General features: G+C 36.2%; 1 protein-coding gene across 1 annotated transcript in view; it reads right to left on the bottom strand.

Moving 5' to 3' along the window:
• LOC149189563 (uncharacterized) overlaps window positions 1-22,624 on the bottom strand; it is a 40,374-nt gene extending 17,750 nt beyond the window's left edge. The window contains exons 1-5 of the mRNA XM_089410276.1: window positions 22,112-22,624; window positions 21,591-22,000; window positions 14,063-14,153; window positions 13,587-13,976; window positions 13,070-13,479 (exon numbers count right to left, since the gene is read on the bottom strand). Of these exons, the coding sequence (XP_089266402.1) occupies window positions 13,070-13,479; window positions 13,587-13,976; window positions 14,063-14,153; window positions 21,591-22,000; window positions 22,112-22,478 (1,668 nt within the window). The 5' untranslated portion in view covers window positions 22,479-22,624. The remainder of the gene's footprint in view (window positions 1-13,069; window positions 13,480-13,586; window positions 13,977-14,062; window positions 14,154-21,590; window positions 22,001-22,111) is intronic.
• Between the last annotated feature and the right edge of the window lie 1,711 nt (window positions 22,625-24,335).

Here is a 24,335-nt window from a genome sequence, read left to right as displayed (position 1 = left end):
GGCAAAAGAACCACTGCTACATTTGTGGGCATGTGTTGAGTTGTCCACCAGGCAGTTTAAGAGGAAGCAATTTGGGTAATGGAATTGATAGTGCGATACATTCTTTGTCAGCATGAGTGGTAGAGAATTGGAGAGAAGGATTTGTTCATTCATTTGTTTGGACATAGAATTCAATTTTATACACCCATTGTACATTTTAGAGTTCTAGAGTTAAGAAGAGTTTGATTGGCACTATTTCACAAAGAGTAGTAAAACAAACATGATATACCAGTGAGCTTGACAAACACTGTTACAAAGACACAAGATGCACAACCATGTAGGAGAGACCTGTGTATCTTGTAGCTATTGCTGTAATTTTTGTTTGAAGACAAAAAAGGGCGGTGGCCTATTTCGTGAAACACACACTAGATGTAGTATGACATTGAAATTGTAATAATAGTTGGAGTATTAATTCTCTAAGAGGGTTTTCTCCAGTCAACAACATTTTGTTGGTTTTATGCTTGCTAGTGCATTTCTACTTATTTGGGAGGTTGTGTATGCAATTGAACAGTAAAACATAACATCCATTTCATGGGCGTCATTGGAAGATTTTGACTCGGTTATTAGAGAAAACATATCAGTTTTGATATCGGAGCATTTCAAGATTCTGAACAACCCAGACCAATCTATTTCCTGTGAAACTCCAAGCATTAATCAAACTCAAAGCTAGTTCGTGACAGGAGGAGACCCTCGGAAAGGCCCTTTGGAGACCTAGAAAGAAGCAAGTGGTTGGTTCAAGAAAGAATAATCCAAAGCAAAAATATGCATTTGAGGCTGAGAAACAAGGTTTTCAAACTCATTTTCCTAGGTGGAGTCAAATATGGAGAATTTGCAAACTTTGGTGGACCAACCACTATCTATCGTGTTGAAGTTTGAGATAGGTAAAGAGCCCAATAATGAATATGTGCAACCAGAAGATCTCCCTCTGGATAAGACATGCAAAGATAAACCCCATTTCCCACCTTTTATGGCGGAAGCCAAACTCAACATACCTCCATATGATGCTGAAGAGATAAATAACTAGTTGAGACAGTGAGAAGTATACTTCAGTTTCCATGGCTTGAAAGATGAATAGAAAAGCTATTTTGTGCTCACTGCTTCTTAAGATGACCAATCACCAGGCATGACCTAACATGACCTGCTTTGGTGGAAGGCTTATTGTTGGAGACTGCGTAAAGGGAAAGAATGACAGTTACAAATAGAGAATGGTTCAAGCAACTACTAAAGAAACAACCTACCATTTGGGGTATGAACGAGAACAACATATTAGATGGCAGTATTTGCACAAAGATAAGACTAGAGCGTGCAACATTACACAGTTATTTTCCAGAAACTGATAGTTCAGATGGGTCTAGCTGAAGATCCATCTGGTGTTCTCATGAAGTACACTGGAAGCCTACAACGATTTTTGTAAAATGGGATAACCTTGTTTTAAGTGCATACCGTCGATGAGGCTAGTACAAAAGCCTTGTAATTGAGACTTGTGGCAAAAAATGTCAACTAGTGATGAAAGCTGCCAATGTGCACAGAGGACATACCACAAAGAAACAACTCACAAGAAGCAAGGATGAAGGAAGCATGCAAACAACACTCGACAGAATATAGGTAACTCAACCACTCCAAACACCCAAAGCAATTTTGAGAATAAGTGAGGAAAGAAATTCTTGATAACCAAGAATGCTCAAGGAAGTGAGGCTCACTTAGGAAAGATTGAAGAGGTGGCATAGTATAGTTCAAGTGTAGCTAGTGTTGCTCAAAATTCAGAGAATGGGACACCAAGCAAAGAGTAGATGGAAGGTAGGAGGGAGAGTCACTTCCATATTAAAGTGTAAATATAAATTAAATACCTTGGTTTAACACTACATTCGATTCTGGTAGTCAAGCCAGCCTTATATTGAGTCATTGGTGCAAAGGTTGGCCCTGAAATCTTTGAACGTCCAAAGCCATATCCTATAGGGAGGTCACACAAAAATGTCAAGCTTCAGGTAAAGCATCAGTTTAAACTTGCTAATTCTGAAAATATGTGGATATATTCAAATATAACGTTGTTCCTCTAGATTTCTGTGAGATTGTTTTGGGAATCCATACCCGTGGGACAAGGATGCCATTCTCTTGTGAAGAGAAAATACGAACTGATTAGTGAAGGAAGGATTAGTCAAATCCCATCAACATAAGGAAATCTCGTTGGTAGTGTTGAAAATGGTAACTAGTTTCGGTCTTCATAATTGTTTATGAACCATGACTTGATGTAATCAATGTACTTGTCAAAAGAAAAGGAAAAAGAAAATTATATTTTAAAAGAAAAAATATTTATTATGGATTTATTGCCCAAAGATTATTTTATTAGTTTTGGCACCCATTGTGTGCCCTAGAGTTTTGACAAGGTCAAGGTCAAGGTCATGATGTTAAAGTCCCTTGGAGGGCTCTTGATTCAATGTAAAAGAAATTATTTTTGAATGTAAAAAGGACAAGAAACCACCAAGTGATGGGTCGGCCAGCCCACCAAGTCGGCTCCACAAAAAGGCAGTAGCACCACACCAAGAAGCTATATATAGAAGAATCATTCGACCTCCTTTGGCATCAATCAAGTTTGCATATCTTGAAGAAGTCTGAGGAAAATCAGAGCAAAGAAGAGGAGAAGGTTAGCAAGAAGGAAGAAAAGGATTCTTATTTGTTTTGGGCATCTCTCCTTGTTTCAGAAAACTTGCACGTGTGGAAGGAAGACTGTTTTTCCTGTTCAGATTTTTGGCCTAGTAAAGAAAAGCAATCCGAGTTGCAGAAGGAAGTATTTGAATGGGTGGCTGGCCCTCACTTGGTGAGTTGTCTTGGTTAAAGGTCTGGAAGTCTTCCTTGAGAATTCTATAAGAGAGAGAAGTTTTGGGTTTTCCCCTATGGAGGGGTTTTGCCCTGGCGAAGAGCCTAATTTTTGGTGTTCTTGTTTGCATTGTGATCTCCTTTATTGGCATTATCTTGATGATAATAAACACATAATAATAATGATGATGATCTAAATTAATGTCACAAGAAATGTCAATGTAATAAGAGAAAACACGTAAAAGAAATCCTAATTATTCCTTCCCTAGTTTTCTCAACATGGTATTAGAGCCAAGTTCACTTGAGTAAAAGTCAAAAAGGGCAAGATACAAATCACAAAATGTTACAAGTATGATAAAGAAGTGCCTCCTCCTAGAAGTCTTGATCGAATTTTGGGCTCAATGCTTTGGAGCCCTAGTAAACAGATACAGAACCAAGGCAGCAAAGAAGTCATAAGTAGTGGTGTCTCCCAACCAGATCTATGAAGACCGAATCCTAGGCAAATAAGAGCGAAGTGCTGAGCTACTTGATTAGCCCTCTCCCAAGTGTAAAAGTCATCCGATATGTATGCATCAAATATGACTCTTGAAAGTCACTTCATCTCTGTTTTAAGGAGGCGAAGGCCCGGAGGTTGATGTAGCTAAAGAAAGATAAAAGCATAATCATGGCCACAAGCAAGAAACAAAAGAAAAGAATATTATAAATGCAAAAGATGGTCGAGACATTCAATATAGCATGTAGGCAAAAGCCAAACACGAGCTCTACCCCTTATCATTATGGCCATCACCCTAGTTCCTAGGGCCCACAAATACCCCCACATCATTAAGGAACCCATGTGCATCCCAACCCCTGGTGGGCAATGAACTGCCCCGCCTTAAGGGGGTAAAAGTTGGTGCATATCTCTTACAGCATGCTCATATTTCCTAGAGCCCCGAGTAGTAATACAAAGAAAATATCATAAAAAGGAAAAAGGCAATAATGAAGGATGGAAAAACAAAGGTCAGGGTAACTCATGTATTCACAATTGCTCCCTCCTACATCTATATACCCAGTATGTAGAAATTCCTTATCATTGCCAACCTTGTACCCATGGCATATGGCCTTGAGACCCCTGTGTCTCCATCCATCTCGCCATTATTCACATGACACCTATCAATTGAAGGATGTACCTTGGACCTGTCTTTCCCCTTAGGGGTTGGGAACACCTAATAGGGTCGTTTATTAATCGCTCCTACCTAGGGAGGTAACATTACTACTTCAAGCTCAAAGCCCCAAGTCTGGAAGGGTAACTCCATATGAAGTTTCATTGTGCTCTTGACTAACAAGTTTGTTTCACTTAGATGCACTAATGAACTATTGTACCTGAAGGTGAGGATGTGCATTGGACATTATATGTAATTGGAAGGTGGTTTCATCATGGGTTGGGCAACTTAATTGGGGCCCAAGTCCACCAGAGGATCATATTGACACCCTAGGGGAAGCGTTGAGAGCCATGGGACTCCTATCATGTGCAGAGCATTATTTCACATCATGGGCACCATCAGCAGTCTGCTTATTGCCCTAGATTATTCACAAGATGATGCACTTGGACTAGCACGCCCCAGTCGGCTTGGCAATGTACACATGGTTTGGCAGCTGACCAAGGTCCCAGAGGAGGATTGTTTTACCCCTGTGAGACATGGGAGGGCAACCACCATTGTTAAATCCCTCGAATTGGAGCATTACAGGCTTATTTATCATCAACAGACCCATGAGTCCAACATTTGAGCCCCAAAACCACTTTGGGGCCCCACATCATGATTCACATGGAAAATTAGGGGCCATTCCCTAATTCATACTTTATGGAGCCCTCTCTTACATCCTGGCACTTAGAGGACTCAACACAACCCTCCATTGGCCCTACTTCAACATGACATCATCAATTCCGCTAGAATATGGATGTCTAATTCATAATTTGCGAAAGCTACTTGATGGGCTTATAACCAAGGCTTGTTTCTTGCTCATTATTTTAATATTGTGGGGGCTAATTAGGCTAATTCAACTTAGAGAGGCTCATATAAATAGAACACATGTTCATTTGTGAGAGATCATCACAATTGAGATTTTCGACCTTCTTGGCTAATTCACACTTTTCTTTGGTGAACTATTGGAGTATCTTGGATGCACTTTGATGTTTGGAGCTGATATTTTATCTTGTCTTTAAGCTAATTCTTGAATATGGATTGACATATTCCATGATTTTCTTGTAAGTTCGCTTGTTAATGAAATCTTTATTTAAAATTGTTTGATGTATGTAATTGTTGCAACTCAAGTAAATGCTCATGTGCCCTAATTTTGTTGAAGAAATTTTTGAAAGCTATTTGGTTGCCTCTTGCATATGTTACTTATGGTATAACATGCAATGATTGTTCCTAGTGATGAAATGTTATATTTATTCATAAACCTCCATATTCTAATAGTAGGTAATTGTTGAAGGTTGGTAGCTAGTGCATCAACTTTTAACCTCCTTGAAGTCAAATTTGGCCAATCTAAAGCATCTAAGACTCTATTAGCCCAAGGGAAAAGACACTAAATCAAGCCATTTGGTGATCACACTCTCTTTTCTCCATAATTTCTCCTCCTAAAATTTTAGTCCCTTCTTCTTGGATGGCTAGGCTAGGGCATCAAGCGAAATTCTCTACAGAGTGAATTGTTGGATTTTGTGAGCGCAACACTCTTCCTTAAGGTCTTGTCTAGAGGATCTCCAAGTTTGGTAGGTTTCTCATGGTTCTCCATCCATAAATTCCTATGCCCTAGGTGTGCCCTAGAAGGGAAAAAACTAGCTCGTATTTCTTTGGTGTGGGGACTTCTTTGAGGGTTGTATTAGCATAATATTCATTGGAATAAATCATAAGAAGCCCTTTCTCTTGTTTTGATCTAGGCAATACGTTTGACCACAAAATTTCACAAAACCCTAGGTCCTATACAAGATATCGCTAGGTCTCTTGGAGGGAGCAAAAGACCTCTAGAAGTGTCAAGATACCATATAGAACCTCCTCTAAGAAGTCCTACCTCAAAACCTATAACATCAACCAAAGGGTGATTATCTATCCACTAGGACTCCTCCCATTAGTGAAAGTCTGTAAAGAGCATTGGACTTTGACTAAGGTGACAGTGGGTCACTGTCCCATGGTTGTCACTTAGTCTAATAGTTGTCCCATAGGTTTTCCCCTCCTTAAGGCCATGCTAGATTTTGTGGTAACAGACCTCAATCATACCCAATGGTGATAAAAGGTTTTTGAGTTATCATGGACCTTGTTGCCACACAATCTAGCAAGGGTCCTAGGAGGGGTACATAAGGAGAAACTACTAGACTAGATGACAACAATGGGACAAAGACCCACTGTCACCTCAATCAGTGTCCCCTGCTCTTAACGGACTTTCACCGATGGTAGGAGTCCCGGTATGAATGAAATCACCTGAAATGATAAGATAAATGACAAGATATGAATTGATTTCCAAGTCCGATTCAAGGAGAGGCTCAATTAGGGCTCAATGCTTCAAGAGAAGCTAAGGACCTAAGAGGAGAGTTGTTAGGTCCCTAAAATACTAGTGTATACCCCTTATTGTTATTATTGTGCCAATGTAGCTCCCATATTGTTATTGTTGTGTCCGATAGAAGCCCACTATTGTTATGTTGTGCTCTTACATTATTATTGTTGTGTAGGCTCTGATCATATTGTAACCCCTTAGACACCTATATATACAAAGGAGGCCTTGTTGTTAGTATCATCCACAAATTTTTCATTTATGATAATTTTTAAGTCGTTGATCTATCTTTTCTGTGAGTTGGTTGCATAACATTTGGTATCAAAGCTTTGGATTCTACGGTTTCGATTATTCAAACAAACCATCTTGGAATTTTCGCTATTACTTTTTTTTCTACGAGGCTTCAGAAGCTGAAAATTTAATTTTTTACCATGTGGAGCCGAAATCTTGGTGAACTTTGTGTAAAAATTTCAGACCTTGGCTCGCTATATTTTTGGAGATATGATCTAAAGAAGTTAGGGTTTTTGCAAGCTCCAGAATTCAATCTCAAACAGGTGACCTAGGGAAAATCATCATAAATTTCGCTTCATGCATCAGATTTGAATTTGGTAAAAAGTGGCTGAAAGTGCACGAAATGTAGTGTTTCGTGTATCAATTTTAGAGCCAAAGGTTGAAACAGTGACACGTGGCATCCCGTACAACTTTGATCTACAGAACCAATCCATAATTGGGTCATCGTGGGAGATTTGGCATATCTCATTCTTGAAGAATCCAATCTCAATCAGACTTGTGGGGCTGGAAAGAAGACCCAGAGAGCTACGACAAGAAGCAATTTCAGAACTTGGAGATCCGACATTACATAGTTACAACCATTTCAAGATCGAGCTCCTAAAAGCAAGAAAAAGGTGCGTATTTTTTTTTAAATTGCATAACTTTTGTTTGAAAAATCAATTTGAAGCGATTCTAAGGGCATATTGAAGCATCAATATCAATATTGGGTTCTAAACTACCTCCTAAGAAAAAGAATTCTACGCCCATTAAGCCCTCAGAAAGCTCTACGATGACGCATGAAGAGGAAGAATTGCAACATGATATATCAAAATTACGGGACCAAGTGCAACAAATTTTGCTCTCACCAAGGGCAACCAAAGATGAACTGAAAGGTGACATGGATGGTTTGAAGGATGGCATGGAAGCTAAGATGGATGGTTTGAAAGCAAACATGGAAGGTTTGAAGGAAGGTTTGACAAAATTGTTGCAAGAAAGGTTTCCCGGTGGTGACAAGGTAATCCATGAAAATCATGATGAGGATAAAAGGAGTATGAATTACGATTTTAGAGACTCCAATGTAGGGTTTAAGAACCACCACATTCCAAAGATAGATATGAGGAGGTTTGATAGCAATGATCCAGTAACATGGATGTGCAACCTTCACATAAGGTACATATTGCATCTTTACTTTTAAAACGCAATCACAGTTTGTATGGTATAGATGGCTTTTTTCTCATAAACCACTTGTCACCTGGTCAATTTTTACGAATAAAATGATAACACATTATGAAGATACAAAGAGCAACACCTTATTTAGCCAATTGATAAATCTCAAATAAAAGGGTTCAATGGCGACGCACATTGAAGACTTCCAAAAATGAATATTAAGGTAACCGATATTCCAGAGGAGTATAGGATTGATATTTTCATAAGGACTTTAAAAGATAACATCCAACATGTGGTTCGCCTTTGGGAACCTGATTCATTGGAGAAGCCATTCATTGTGGTAAGAAAAGTTGAAAGCAAAATTATGGCAACAAGGAAGTCTACCACTCACAACTATAAAGATGGAATTGTTGTTGCTCCTAGTCTTCCATAACCTACAAGGTTGACACCACAACAATTGGAGGAAAAAAGAGCAAAAGGGCTTTGTTATAGTTGTGATAGAAAATACACTAAAGGTTATAAGTGCGTTGAGAATAAATTATTCTACATAGACTGTGAAGAGGAGGAAGAAATAGAACAAGAAACATCCAAAGAGGAGGATATACACTAGGAACCAACCCCAAAGAAAGAAGAAATGAATCTGACTATATCTTGTAATGCATTGGTAGGAATTACCACTCCTCAAACTCTCAAGATAGAAGGATATATCAAGAAGAAAAAGGTAATAGTGTTGATTGATTTGGGTAGTACCCATAATTTTATTCATTGTAAGATAGTCAAGGAATTGAATTGCTTCCTATATCCAACACCAGAGTGTCAAGTGATGGTTGCAAATGGAGGAACTATAAATTGTTCTAGAAAGTGCCATAATATCAAGCTAACCATGGGGGAATATGTATTGAATAGTCAAATGCTTTCCCATTGCAATGAGTGGTGCTGATATTGTACTAGGAGTCCAATGGTTACAATATTTGGACATGATAGCTTTCAATTTTCAAGAACTTTTCTTGAAATTTTTTTAGGAAAGAAATGAAGTTGAATTAAGGGGTATTGTAGGGAAACCAAGAAAGATAATCAGCTCTAATGGCATGACAAATATTCTGAAGAAAGAACAACAGTGTGTAATTGCACAATTATGCTCACTAGGGGTTCAAACATTGAAATCATCTATTTCTCCAGATATCTAAAAAGTCTTGAGCAATCATTTCAAGGTGTTTGAGACTCCCAAAGGCCTCCCACCTATTCGTGATCATGATCATGTGATTCACTTGATCCCAGGAGGTGTTCCTTCAAACAGCAGGGCTTACAGATATCCTTATGCCCAAAAGAGTGAAATTGAACGTATGGTTGCAGAAATGCTAGAGGCTGGTATAATTCAACCTAGTCAAAGTTCTTTCTCTACCCCAGTAGTATTGGTGTACAAGGATGGATCATGGCGTATGTGTCCAAATTACAGGGAGCTCAACAAGCTCACTATTAAAGAGAAATTTCTCATTCCTGTCATAGATGAATTGTTGGATGAATTAAATGGAGCAATTTACTTCATCCAGTTGGATCTTCATTCAGGATATCATCAAATTAGAATGAATACTGAAGACATTCGGAAAACAACATTCATAACTCATGAGGGTCATTATTAATTTTTGGTCATGCCTTTTGGCCTTACTAATGCACCTTCCACATTTCAAGGTTTGATGAATTCCATTTTCAAAACCTTCCTTAGAAAATTTGTGTTAGTATTTTTTGATGATATACTAATCTACAGAATGTCTTGAAACAATCATGTTCAACATGTTGACAGGGTCTTCAAACTATTGAAGGAGAAACAATTATATGCAAAAACCTCCAATTTTTTTTTTGGAGTACAAGAGGTGGAATATTTGGGTCATATTGTATCTCATGAGGGTGTTAAGGTAGACCCTAACAAAATTAAAGTCATTAATGCATGGAAAATCCCCACAACCATAAAGCATCTTCGAGGATTTTTCGCATTGACAAGGTATTATCACAAGTTTGTTAAGAATTATGGGAGAATAGCGACACCTCTAACATCATTACTGAAGAAAGATGCATTTTCTTGGACTCCAAAAGCAACGAAGGCCTTTGAACATCTTAAAGAGGCAATGTGCTAAGCACCGGTCTTAGCTACGCCAAACTTCACAAAAACTTTCATGGTGGAATGTGATGCTTCAGGAAATGGAATTGGTGTGGTTTTAACGCAAGAAATAAGACCCATTGCTTTTGAAATTCATCCAATCAAAGGAAAGTATTTACACAAGCCTATTTATGAGAAGGAAATGTTAGCAATACTACATGCACTAAAGCAATGGCAACCTTACCTAATGGGAAGACACTTCAAGGTAAAAACAAATCATGATAGTCTTAAATACTTTTTGGAACAAAGAGTATCTTCAGAAAAGCAACAAAAATGGGTGATAAAGATGTTAGGTTATGACTTTGAAATCATCTACAAAAAAGGGAAGCAAAATGTTGTTGCAGATGCACTCTCAAAAAAGGATGAGGATGTGGAAGCATTGATTTGTGTCATTTCTATTATCCAACCTGAGTGGATAACCGAAGCAAGGGATGAATGGAAGAATGATGAAGAGGTGTGGTCGCTCATTCAAAAGTTGCAGAAAGATCCCAGTACATTTAATACATTTAGCTAGAAAAATGATTCATTATCGTACAAAGATCACTTATATCTTTGTAAGAATTCCCAACTCAAACAAAAGTTTCTTTTAAAATTGCACACCTATACCTTAGGAGGGCACTCGGGATTTTTAAAAACTTACCATAGGTTCAAGAAGGAATTTTTTTGGGATGGCCTTAACTCTGATATTCATAAGTGTCGCAGAATTTTTTATTTTCCAACAAAATAAAGTTGAGAGAATTAAGACCGCAGGTCTATTACAACCTTTATCCATTCCAAGTCAGTGTTAGGAGGAGGTCTCAATGGATTTTATCACAGGTTTACCCAAGTCTGAAGGAAAGAGTGTCGTCATGGTGGTAGATGATAGACTTACCAAGTATGTACAGTTTTGTGCATTATCTCATCATTTTAAAGCCAGTACAGTTGCTACTACATTTATGAAAACAATTCAAAAGCTTCATGGAAATCCAAAGATTATAGTAAGTGACAGAGATCCCATTTTCACTGGAAATTTTTGGACAGAATTATTTTCTTGTATTAGTACTCAATTAGCTTATAGCTCATCTTATCATCCTCAATTTGATGGGAAAACTGAGATAATGAACAAATATTTGGAAGGATATCTTCGTTGTTTTGTATCTAATAAACAAACACAATGGGTCAAGTGTTTACTTCTAGCTGAATTGGGGTATAACACTTCCTTCCATACTGCAGCAAAAATGACCCCATTTATGGCACTTTATGGATATCATCCACCATCCATCACATTATCTTTAAAAGAAAATTCTAAGGTTCAAGTAGCAGAATATCACATTGAGCATCAACAACAAGTTCTCCAACTCTTAAACGATAACCTCATTCTGACGCAGAATCGAATGAAACAACAGGAAGATCAGCATCGCAGTGAAAGAAGTTTTGATGTGGGTGACTGGGTATTTTTACGGCTACAACCATACAAACAAATGTCCCTCAAGCAAGCTAAGAAGGATAATAAATTATCACCCAAGTGCTACAGTCCTTACAAAGTGTTGCAAAAGATTGATACTATGGCGTACAAATTGGAGCTACCTACATCTTCTCGAGTACACCCAGTTTTTCAGGTTTCATGCTTAAAGAAGGTTATCAGTGACAAGCTACAAGTTCAAACAGTGTTGCCAGAACTTGACAAAGAAGGAAAAATCATATTTGAGCCTAAAGCAGTCACGGAAACTAGAAAACCAAGTGAGGGGAGAGGGGGAATCTACATTACTACCATCCATCAAATAGAAAGCCGAGGAAGAAAGGGAGCAACCCACAATGCAATAGCAAGGTACAAGCATCCTCACTTAGAATGACCGAATGAATGATATTTTAGCATCCACGAGACTAAAAACAGTCTATGGGACTACCAATCTCCCTCTTTTTCACCGCTTGTAATTCATTCATTTCCTTATTCAAATTGATGATGAGCTGGCCCAACCTTTTAATAGTCCCTTCGTTGAACAGACGATGCGAAGGGACCAATGCTAATATATTGCCACAATTGTCCCTTATGTCTCTAAAAGCATAACATTCCAAAATGAAATGTTTTTCTGATTCCACTGTCCCAGAATTGCACAAAGTACAAACTCGTTTCACACCGAAGTTGATGCGAGTTAGTTCTTAACTGAGTAATAAGAATCTTTGCTCTCCATGGAATACTAGCTCTAATATACACTTTTTGTTCAAGATCACAAGTGGGGTTGAATTTCTCAACATAGTACTTCTTTCTACCCAACTATTTTCCTCTAAAATATGTGGGGAAGTGAGGGACTATATATCTTTGAAATTAAATACAACAACAATAACACATTTTAATTATAAGATGTAGGGTAGATGTAGAGTACTTTGGGTATATGAGATGTCAATGCTTTTACTATAACACTTTTTCGACGCAAGCCAATGCTCCCTTTACCTCACTTATCTCGGTGCAACTAGGAGGTTTGTGCATTGCTTGTTTTTTTATCGCTATAAAAACTTAATAAGTCATGAAACTATGCTAATTATATATGAATAAAACAATAAAATACTCTAATTAGCATTAAACTTATTGAGCCTAGAGGCTTATTCTAGGCCGAGTAGGATGTGTAAAGATGTCTGTTGGGCACCAAGTTAAAATTTTGCTCATGTCAACCAAAATAAAAATTAAAAAAAATTGCACATGAAGAAATTGGATCCCTCTTGGGTCATGTTAGATCAGTATTTAAGAAATTGGATCCCTCTTGGCTCATGTTAGATCAGTTAGATCAGTATTTAAGATGGATCTATGCTGGTCATAGATCTCAGTGAGAATAAGGCCGAAAGGATGCTACATAGACATGTTGTATAAGAACTTATTTATATACCTCTCAGCGCTATATTGATCCGAGCGTCGGGACTACCTCACAAATGTGAAAGGGTTTCAATAATTGCCACTGCTACATTGAACCGGGACTTACAAGCAAGTGCGCAAGGGTTTAAACCTTGAGCTGAGCTTAAATGCACTATTGATGCTTTACTGTTCTAGAATTCAGTAGAATTCAGAAAAGATAAAAGGATTGGAATAAATGGTAAATGCAGAAGCAAACGCCAAAAACATACTTGTTCACGCCCCTTCCTTGTGGCCACATGCAGAGCAGTGTTCCCCTTCTTGTCCTCCACATTAATCACCGAAAGATCAACTCTCAGCAGCTCTTTTACCACTTCCGCACTGGGCCCTTTCACCGCCATATGCAGCGGCGTCTGCCCTTTGTTGTCTTTCCTACCACACAAATCCGCACCCTTCACCAGCAGAGCTCTCACAACCTCCAGATGACCCCCTCTCACGGCAGAATGCAGCGCCGTTTTCCCGTTACTCTTTGCAATTCTCAGAAGCCCATCGTTCGCCATCAAAAGCTCCGCCACCACCTCCGCGTGGCCCTGTGTCGCCGCCGAATAAAGGGGCGTGCAGTTCGAGGAATCCGTCGTCATCGCCAGCTCCGGGCAGAAGTTCACCAGTTCTTTCACACAATCTTCAACACAAAAAACGAACCCTCAAATAAATTCTGGCAACAATGTGCTCGAATTCAAATTCAAATTCTCGTAAAGGGAATAATTAAAGCCTGGGTTTGCGGCTTACCTACATGGCCGTGCTTTGCCGCGGTGTGCAGGGCGTCGCTGCCGGCGTTGGTTTTGACGGACGCAAGATCGACATCGGTGTAATTGAGCAACTCCTTCAAGATTTCCGCCTGGCCACTGTCCGCGGCGGCGTATAATGTCGTCTCCCCCGCTTCGTTCTGTCGGGCAATTAAATCTCGCCAGTCGATGGGTCTCTCGACGTCGGACTCCTCATTGTCGGAATCGGGCGCAAGAATTTGCCGGAGTTTAGATAAATCGCCCGCCCTGGCGGCCGAGTGGAGCAGCGTGTCGCCCCGCCGGCCCGTCGACCTGTGCTTCCTGCGGACGCTCGGCTGCCTCCGCGGCTTCTGCTCCTCCATTGTCGAAATCATGGGTTTGTCTGAACTCCGACCTTTGTCCGTTAAAACTCAGCTCAAAACTCAGCTCTAAGAGACTAGGGAGGGGTGTAATTTAACAGAATTTCGGACGCGTAGAAACAGGAGCAGCAGCCGGAGCAGCCTCTGCTAATAATTGAAGAGGGTTGAGTGTGAGATGCCGGCTGTTGCGACAAGTATTTAGGGCCGATCCGCTAAATTCGGCAAGAATCTTCAAGAGCGCTAAACGTCCACGTGTTTTTAATTATTATTTTTTAATTGTGCCTCTACATAAATATCATAAAAACTATTGTATTATTAAATGTTGAAAAGTTCAACACACAAAAATGTGAAACTAAACGTTCACGTGTTTTTAATTAGTATTTCTTAATTGTTTATCTATAATAAATATTTAGTGTGATTTTTTTGGAGTTTTTGGTGTTTGAATTTAGTATTTAAATTTGTGGTGAAATTTTGATTTGTGTTATTTAAATTAGTTTTTTGAATGTATATATAGATTCAGCGCTATGAAAAATCTCTACGGTATTTCAATTTTTTTTCAGGGGCGGGGCCCCATATTGTCAAATACATTCTGTACATAGTTACATACATCACTGGCCATGGCCCAAATACGCTGCAGCGCAGCAGTGCAGGACTCTGGCCGGGGCGTGTAAACGGACCGCCCCGACCATTACATCATGCACTCACGTGCTCTCTAGGATATTTTAATTGTGAGAATTACCCACCAAACTTGTGAATTCAATAAATTCTTGTCAAATTTTAGAGAAATTAAAAGAGAAAAATCTACCAAAAAAACCTTTCAAAAACTCACACTAAAAACAACTCCATAAATATTATAAAAATTATTATATTCTTAAATGTTAAAAAATTCAACGCACATAATTTTTATATTATTAAATGTTAAAAAGTTCAACGCACAAAAATGTGAAACTGTAGCCGTGTTCTTTTATTGATCGAAGCATTTTTTTAATATATATTTTCATTTGTGTCAGTAAAAGTGTTGTTTTTTCCTAATGGTTTGAACACGTTTTTTTTGTGTGTCAGTAAACGCGTTTTTGTCAGTATTAGTAAAGGCAATTAAGAAAATTTTGTTTTTGTGTTTTAGTGTTGGCAAGCGCAATTCGGGAAAAAATTTTATAAATCTTTCGAGATTAATGTTACTAAGGGCAATTAATGATAAATGTGCGTGACATTTATATTAATGTTATCAAAAGTACTTAAAATATATTTATATTTGTTGTTTATATTAATGTCAGTGAATATGATAGTAATAGGTTTTTTGTTTTTTGTTTTTTTTTTTTTTTTTTACTGCTTCTGCTTGGCTAAGAGCTCGTCTTCCTCGGACGTAAGGAAACAGGTTAACGGCCCAAGACCCAGAGGCATCTGGCAGGAGTGATGAGCCTGCTCCCTTACGGACCACCAGCGAGTTATTTCAGGTGGCGTGGTTTTCCTATCTAACTATGATGAGTCAAATCGACATTCGCGGATAGCAGCCAGAGATGGCTGTCCTCACTGTTGGTTTTGACACCTGAGTTGATAGGTTTTTCCACCTAGGTGAAAAAAAATAGGTTTGTTTTTTTCGTGTTTATGTTATATTTAGTTTTAGCAAAAGTTATTAAAATTTGTTTGGGTTTAAACATACGAGCGTTACGAAAAGTAATTGGAATAAGTATATTTTTTATGTATGCATTTAGAATATGCTTAAAAATACATTTGGAATATGTTTGTGTTTGTACTAGTATCAACAAAAGCAAGTAATCACTAAAATCAGATTTGGAATATGTTTGCGTCAACATTACTATCAACAAAAGCAAGTGATCCATTACGATGTTTTCGCTGGAAAAAAAATTGAATGGTTAATATTTTAATTATATTTGTTTATACATGCTAAAATTTAGTCTTTACCTACTCATCAATTCTACTTCACCTTCACTGGTCTCATTCAAACTTATGTTATAATTATGTATTTTCCAAATTTGTGATATAAAGATGTGATTATTATAAATTGGATTTTTTTCATATATATATATATTCAATAAAATAATTAATATTAATTATATATACAAAATATTAATTTAAAAAAATGATTTTATTATAAGAAAATAATTTAAACATGTAAATATTAATAAAAGAATATTTAAAAATATCACAAATTTGTTTTATACTAAATAAAAAATTAAACAAATAAACCAAATACTTTAATATTAACTAAAACACTATCAATATAACCTATAAGATGGAGACTAGTTGATTTGTTTAAAAAACAAATGATTTTGTTATAAGAAAATAATTTAAACATGTGAATATTAATAAAACAATATGTAAAAATATCACAATTTTTTTTTATACAAATTAAAAAATCAATCAAACAAATAAACCAAATACTTTAATATTAACTAAAACACTATCAATATAACCTATGAGGTGTAGACTAGATTGTTCATAGTGGAGTTTATTCCCTGTTAGGTCACAAGTTCAAACCATTTTGGTGATAAGCATTCCAAAGTGGGTGATCCTATCACTATAAAACCAAGAATATATCCAAGGACCACTATAACACCAAAAGTATATCCATCCACCATAGCAGGGAGCTTATTTTTTTAACCTTATCACAATGAAGAGGAAAAAACTTATTTTTTTAATATTATCATAATAAACCAAAAATATTCTCTATAAAATTTGAAACAATATGAAAGAGTCAACATCCCATCATACATATTAACTCCTTATACCAACCATTCAATCATCTTACAAAAAATATAACCTATATAAATAATATACAAAAAACATCTTAATGCTAAATCATCTCTACTTTTGAAGTGTCACAAATCTCTTAATTATTAAGATTGGATTGGTAATAATAGTATTTCATCTCTCATTAACTTTACTCATATTGAGAAGATTTTTTTATTTATTTAAAAATAAAAAGAGACAGAGGTCATTACAATAAAGTAGAGAATATCACTATAGCTAAACAAAACTTTTTCAGGAAGAAAAAGCATGATATATTCATAAAAGAAAATTACACATTGCAAATGAAGCATTATGTAGAATCGTGGACCGAGCCACATACAAAAATACTCCAAAAAAATACTTAAACAAAACTTACCTCGCAATATAATGACGGATCAAAGGTAGATAATCTTATGAAATTGCACAAAGTAAACACGAATTTTATTCAAGAACTACACGATCATAATTGAAATGGTCAATATTGAAATTTATATAATGATTTGTGATTTTATATATTTTGATATTTGATGTAATGTTATTTGAATGATCTCCCTATCACAGCTTTTCCTCCACGCTACATCCCTTCAAAAACGCGTCACTCAACTTCACTGGTTGACATTTATTATAGTGTATTTTTAACATATATTGACATCCACATCAATGATAAAATAAATACCTGTTCTCAAATCGTACGATTTGGAGAATCTCCCTGAAAATACTAGTTGAGGACCACAAACGTCATTGCCATTGTTTTGTTCAAATTTAACGATTAGATTATAATAATATTAAGTATTATCCATTCTCTTTTTACTACTACATTTTTCTTAAGTTTTAAGAAGTATCGTTAAAATCAATTTATAATAATATTAAATATTATTTATTTCTTTTTATACTCATTTCAATTTTTTTATTTTTTAGAAATATAGTTGTCAATTTTACTTTTTGGGTTTTCTAATAGCAAATACATATTCTATGGTTTACGTATTCTGTGATTTAATTTATACACACACTGAACCGCACTTTACACACACTTCACTCACTTAGGGACAAGAACTTTCAATCTCCCTGGCCTGGAATGAGGCGAACCAAAGACCTTCTTCTTCTACAAGGGAAAGGGACAGGGTTTCACTTGTTTTAGTCATGCATGCCATTGACTCAAGGAACGAGATGAGATGAGCCACCTACTTTCCTTTTATTGTGACAAAGGCAGGCAAGATCCTTCTTCATCGATCCTTGCTCTCCTAACGTCAAGCAAGCCCCTACCGGTCCTTGCCCGGTGCGGGACAAGTAAGAAATTCCTCACCATCGGAATGGTGAGCCCCTACCGGTCCTCTCCTCTCCCTCTCCCTCTCCTTAACAGTCGAGCACCTAAAGGTCCTTATGGTCGAGTACCTAAAGGTCCTATGGTCGAGCCCCCTAAAGGGACGGAGTCACTCACTATTCATATGGTGAGGGTCCTCTCCTCTCCCTCTCCTCTCGATGGCGGCCTTAACAGTCGAGTACCTAAAGGTCCTTATGGTCGAGCACCCTAAAGGGACGGAGTCACTCACTATTCATATGGTGAGGGTTTTAACGCTCACTCATCATATGGGTGAGGGACGGAGTCACTCACTATTCATATGGTGAGGGTCCTCTCCCTATGGTCGAGCCTGCTTACGCATCCTCTCCTCTCCCTCTCCTCTCCCTTATGGTCGAGCACCCTAAAGGGTCCTTAACAGTCGAGTACCTAAAGGTCCTCTCCTTAACAGTCGAGCCTGCATTTTTGTGATATGTTACCAGAACGGAACTAGAGGCAAGGAAGAGTGTTTGTCCCAATATGAAAATCTTGGGTCTCAAAAACCATGTGATGATCTTAGGTGAAGAAAGAGAACGAACCAAAGGTTCGCCTTTAGCTAGGATGGATCAACTCCAGAGAATTTCTCTGCCCAGGTATTCGGAATATCCGTCGTACTTGCCACTTCTATGGTTCAAAAATAGGCTCGGTGCAGAGTGGATGGTCACTTCTTTTATAGCGGTAATATTATTTATTTCTTTTTATACTCATTTCAATTTTTTTATTTTTTAGAAATATAGTTGTCAATTTTACTTTTTGGGTTTTCTAATAGCAAATACATATTCTATGGTTTACGTATTCTGTGATTTAATTTAGTTATTGAACTTTGAAAAATATAAAATATTCTGTGGTATAATTTAGTTTAGTTATTAAACTTTGAAAAATATAAAATAACTAACAGATTTGAAAAGTATAAAATAACTAACACATTTGAGTATAGATACTTATCGAGTCATAATAAACGTATAGTGCATATGTTTTAAATATAAGCCATGATGTGTGAGTATAAATGCTTCTAGTTAATTCAATCTAATTTCACATTGCGGTCTCGTCAGATAGCCAAAGTTGTAAGTAGTGGCGACCGCAGGGAAGTTCTGGACACGTGTCCCCTGTCGAGGACTCCAAATCTGTTCAAGTCACTTAATGAGATCGTCGGTGCGACCGTAGGGCCACAAAAATACTGGCAGTTTATTTTATTAAATTGAAGACGTCATTTTCTTATGATTTCCATAGTACATAAGCATCATTGCCCAATAAGAGGCCACCTAAAATGAAAACATAAAATAAAAATATTAAAAAAATAAATATTTTTATTTTTAGAAAGTTAATATTATATTTTACTATTTAATATTTGGTTAAACAATAAAAAAATATATATATATATTTTTATTGTTAGAAAGTTAATATTATATTTTACTATTTTTGTATGACTTTTGACTTTATGATTTTTAGGGCAGTTTAGATAATATAGCCGGTCAAGAAATATAGTTGTTTGAAGCTCTGCTCTAACTATTTAATATGTTAAGCTAGATCTGTTTCTTCAACTTGTCTTGACGATGACGATGAACCACACTAGTTGATTCGAAACGGGTAGATAAATGAAATATTATGTGATTTACGCCGAAAAATTTCTCATAAACTTGATATAGATCACAGAAGCCTCAATTCAACTATCTAATATGTAATATGCTAACAAATGTACAAGTACTATAAACATTGGAAAAGAGAAAAAGTCATGTTATTTCATTTTTTTGATTTCCAAAGTGAAATTTGGAATACAATGGCTACAAAATAGTCGATATGCATCTTCAAATATATCATGGAGAATTTTTTCATGAAATTAGCAACTCTCCATTTTGAATTCTCCATGTCAGGGGAATTTGTATTAAAAACTCTATGCTCTATGGAGGACTGAGTTTATTATTGCTTGTGTTATTTGAACACATTAGAAAAGTTTGGTTTCTCTGAAGAACTTTATACTTTAAAAAAGAGCTTTTTATCATTTCTTGTGTTATTTAGTTAATGAGATTAAAAAAATTATACATTGTTATTATCAAATTACAAGTATTCGTTAATACTAATACGCTAACCATTTACAAAGTAAATGTTTATATATAATATAAGAGGAGGAAATAACAAAGGTAAATGTTTATATATAATATAAGAGAAGAGGAGAGAACACTTCTTTCAAGACGATGACATTTTGGACGTATGTTAAATTTTGACAGAAACACTTCTTTCACGTGAGTCAATACTTCCCCGTACCACCTCCTCGAAACCATAAAGTTTGCCGGGAGCACCCTTTTATAATTCTAAAAGTTTAATAAATTTTAAATTCAAATCATTTAGATTAATTTTATGCAAATAAAAATATATAATATGATTACGATCAAAGTTAAAATATATATTAAAATTTAGCATTAAAGTTACCAATAAGTTTACCTCAGTAGACGGCCTGGAGTATGCCGTAAAACTGCTTCTGCTTGGCTAAGAGCTCGTCTTCCTCGGACGTAAGGAAACAGGTTAACGGCCCAAGACCCAGAGGCATCTGGCAGGAGTGAAAGCCTGCACCCTTACGGACCACCAGCGGGTTATTACAGGTGGGGTGGTTTTCCTTGATAACAGTGATGAGTTAAACCGACATTCGCGGATAGCAGCCAGAGATGGCTGTCCTCACTGTTGGTTTGACACCTGAGTTTGATAGGTTTTGCCACCTTTGGATGAAGTTTACCTCAGTAGAGGAATGGTTGGCCAAAAAAATTCAATAAATTTAGCAAAAACAGTGCTTAAATCATGTATTTGAAAGTGGAAATAGATTCACTGTTATCAAAAAAATTTGGGCACATAAAATCTTGAAGTTTAACCACTGTAAACTAAATTTACAAAAAAATTTGCCAAAATTTATCAAAATATTAACTGAATTTTCATAATTTTCAAGAGAAAAAAACATTATATTTAAACTACAACAATAATAAAGGACAAATCTACCAAGACTGAAAAAAATTATGATAAATACCTCTGCCACAAAGTACTGAAAAAGCAAAGACAAATGACTTTCTTACCAACTTAATTTAAATTTATTTATGAAGTATAAATTAGTAAATTTGAATGAAATTTTTTTTTCACAAAAAAAAATTAGAACTTTAATAAACTAAAGTATTTCAAAAACCATCTAAAATCAACCTATTTAAATATATAAATACACAAGAGTTTAGGTTTAACCTTAACATACCCAGGACCCCAACCTAAATTCAACCATTATATATATATATATATATATATTTAACCACATGGCGAATCAGTAACTGGTAGTTTTAATCTATGGGAGACGCAGGATCAATCCTTGTAGCTGCCTTTATAACACCAGGAATACATTGCGAATCAGTAACTGGTAGTTTTAATCTATGAGAGACCCAGGATCAATCCTTGTAGCTGCCTCTATAACACCAGGGATACATTCAACAACCTACAAATCCGGTATACTAAGATCCTATATATATATTTATATTTATATGGGTTAAAATGACCTATTGGTTTTACACTATTGTGGAACTCAAAAACATACCTGTTCACGCCCCTTTCTTGTGGCCACATGCAAGGCAATGTTCCCCTTCTTGTCCTCCATATTAATCACCGAAGGATCGACTCTCAGCAGCTCTTTAACCACTTCCGCGCTGGGCCCTTTCACCGCCATATGCAGCGGCGTCTGCCCTTTGTAATCTTTCCTACTACACAAATCCGCTCCCCTCGCCAGCAGAGCTCTCACCGCCTCCAGATGACCCCCTCTCACCGCAGAATGCAGCGCCGTTTTCCCGTTACTCTTTGCAATTCTCAGAAGCCCATCATTCGCCGCCAAAAGCACTGCCACCACCTCCGCGTGGCCCTGTGTCGCCGCCGAATAAAGGGGCGTGCAGTTCGAGGAATCCGTCGTCATCGCCAGCTCCGGGCAGAAATTCACCAGTTCTCTCACACAATCTTCAACACAAAAATGAACCCTCAAATAAATTCCGGCAGCGATTTTCTCGAATTCGAATTCAAATTCTCGTAAAGGGATTAATTAAAAGCAACCCTTGGTTTGCGGCTTACCAATATGCCCGTGTTTTGCCGCGGTGTGCAGGGCGTCGCTGCCGGTGTGGGTTTTGACGGCCGCAAGATCGACATCGGCGTATGTGAGCAGCTCCTTCAAGATTTCCGCGTGGCCGCTGTCGGCGGCGGCGTATAATGTCGTCTCCCCCGCTTCATTCTGCCGGGCGATTAGAGCTCGTCTGTCGAGGGGTTTTTCGGAGTCGGAATCGTCGTTGTCGGAATCGGGCGAAAGAATTTGTCGGACACGAGATAAATCGCCCGGCCTGGCGGCCGAGTGGAGTGGTGTATCGCCCCTCCGCCCAGTCGGCCGGTGCTTCCTGAGGACGCTTGGCTGCCATGGGCTCTGAGGCGGCTGCTGCTGCTCCATTGTCGGAATTATGTCTCGGTCTGAGTTCCTCTTTTTCCTCTGCTAAATTTCAGCGCTGCGAGACGAGGAAGTCGTGTTATGTAACAGGATTTTGTCCGCGTAGAAACAGGAGCACCCAGCCGGAGCAGCTTCTGCTAATTATTGAAGAGTGAAAGTCAGATGGCGGTTATTGCGACAGGTATTTAGAGGTGATCCGACATATTTGGCGAGGAATATTCAAAAAGCGCAGAGTTCTATGTTTTAATGCGTTTTGTAAACACACAACAAAAAAAATTGAATATTAGATGCTAAGTATAAAGTCTATGTTTTTTTTTTCTTTAATCCGTTTTGAAAATAAATATGATGAAAAACTTTGGAAGTATTAAATGCGAAGGAAAAAAAGTGAAACGTTAATTTTTTTTGAATAATATGAGTAAAAACGAAGTATTAAATGCGAAGGAAAAAGGTTAAAGGTTATGTTATATGTTTTGGATAATTTATGAATATATCTAATGTTTAAAAAATTGTGTTTAATTTCTTTAATTTTAATAATTGATATTTTTAAATTTAATAATTTAAAAAAAAATTCAAATATTTGAGTAAATATGATTAAAAATTTGGAAAAAATCAAAATGTAGGTTTAATGATGAGAGCAGCTTATTTATTTTTTGAGTTAATTGTAATATTTTTTTTAAGTGTATTTTTTATTTTATGAACATGCTTAATGTTTAAAAATTTGTGTTTAGCTTTTGTAATTTTAATAATTGATATTTTTAAATTTAATAATTTAAAACAAATCTCAAAAGTTTAAGTAAATAAGATTAAAAATTTGGAAAAATTCAAAATGTAGGTTTAATGCTGAGCCTAGAGCAACCTATTAGGTAGATGAAAGTGTAATTGTATTATTTATTTTGTTAATGTTTGAGTTTTTTTAATTATTTATATTTATATTTATATTTGTGTGAGTATTAATAAGTGTTTGATATATTTGTATTTATGTTTTTATATTTGTCAAAACTAGTACAGGTTTGGTTTGATAGCCTGCATATGTAGCTCATGAAGCCCAACAATGTAATGGAATTGTAAATTTACTGAGTATCTGCCACATACACGAAATTAGTATAATCAATACTCTTTGATAAAAAAAAATAATCCTCATCATATTTTAGTTTTTTAAACTTTCTTTGTCCAATATTATAATTTATAAATCATATTTGGTTTTTTAGATTTTTGTTGTTATCTTTAAAATATTAGAAATTATTCTCCTCCTCAATTTTATTACTTATTAACATTCGTCCTTCTCTTTTAATCTCTATTTTTAAATTAATTTTTTGTTATTTTATTTTTATATATTTATTTTGGTATATTTTTACTTTTCCCTTTCTATTTTTTATTATATTTATGTTTTTTTCTAATATAATTCACACTACTACTTACTACTTATAACATAAAAACATCCTTAAAACATCCCTACATTGCATAATTTTCCACCAAAACTATAGTTAAACTCTCTTTTTATTCCCTATTAAACTTCACTCTCTTATAATATTATGCACACTCTCAAAACAAGGTTCTTCTATTTACCCTTTTGCATGACTTTTTTTTACTTTCCCTACATCCACTTCGTCTAAATAATGATTTAAAACTTACCTGATTATTTCAAAGTGTTAATTTCTTCTTCTTAAAATTATATAATCATTTTATGTTCCAAGATTATATGTTTTTTATTCTTTAATATATTTTTGATATAATTGAATCAATCATATATAAATTTATCAATTCCAAACATATTTTATAATTTTTATTTTTTTTTATATTAATTTTTTAATAAAATAATTAATTAAATTATTAAAAATATTAATATTATGAAATTAAAAT

This window comes from Pinus tabuliformis, chromosome 3_1 (assembly GCF_031772625.1).
Source record: "Pinus tabuliformis cultivar Carrire ecotype Pingquan chromosome 3_1, CPIR1, whole genome shotgun sequence".
NCBI classification, from domain to species: Eukaryota; Viridiplantae; Streptophyta; class Pinopsida; order Pinales; family Pinaceae; genus Pinus; species Pinus tabuliformis.
This window is presented reverse-complemented; position numbering and strand designations above follow the sequence as displayed.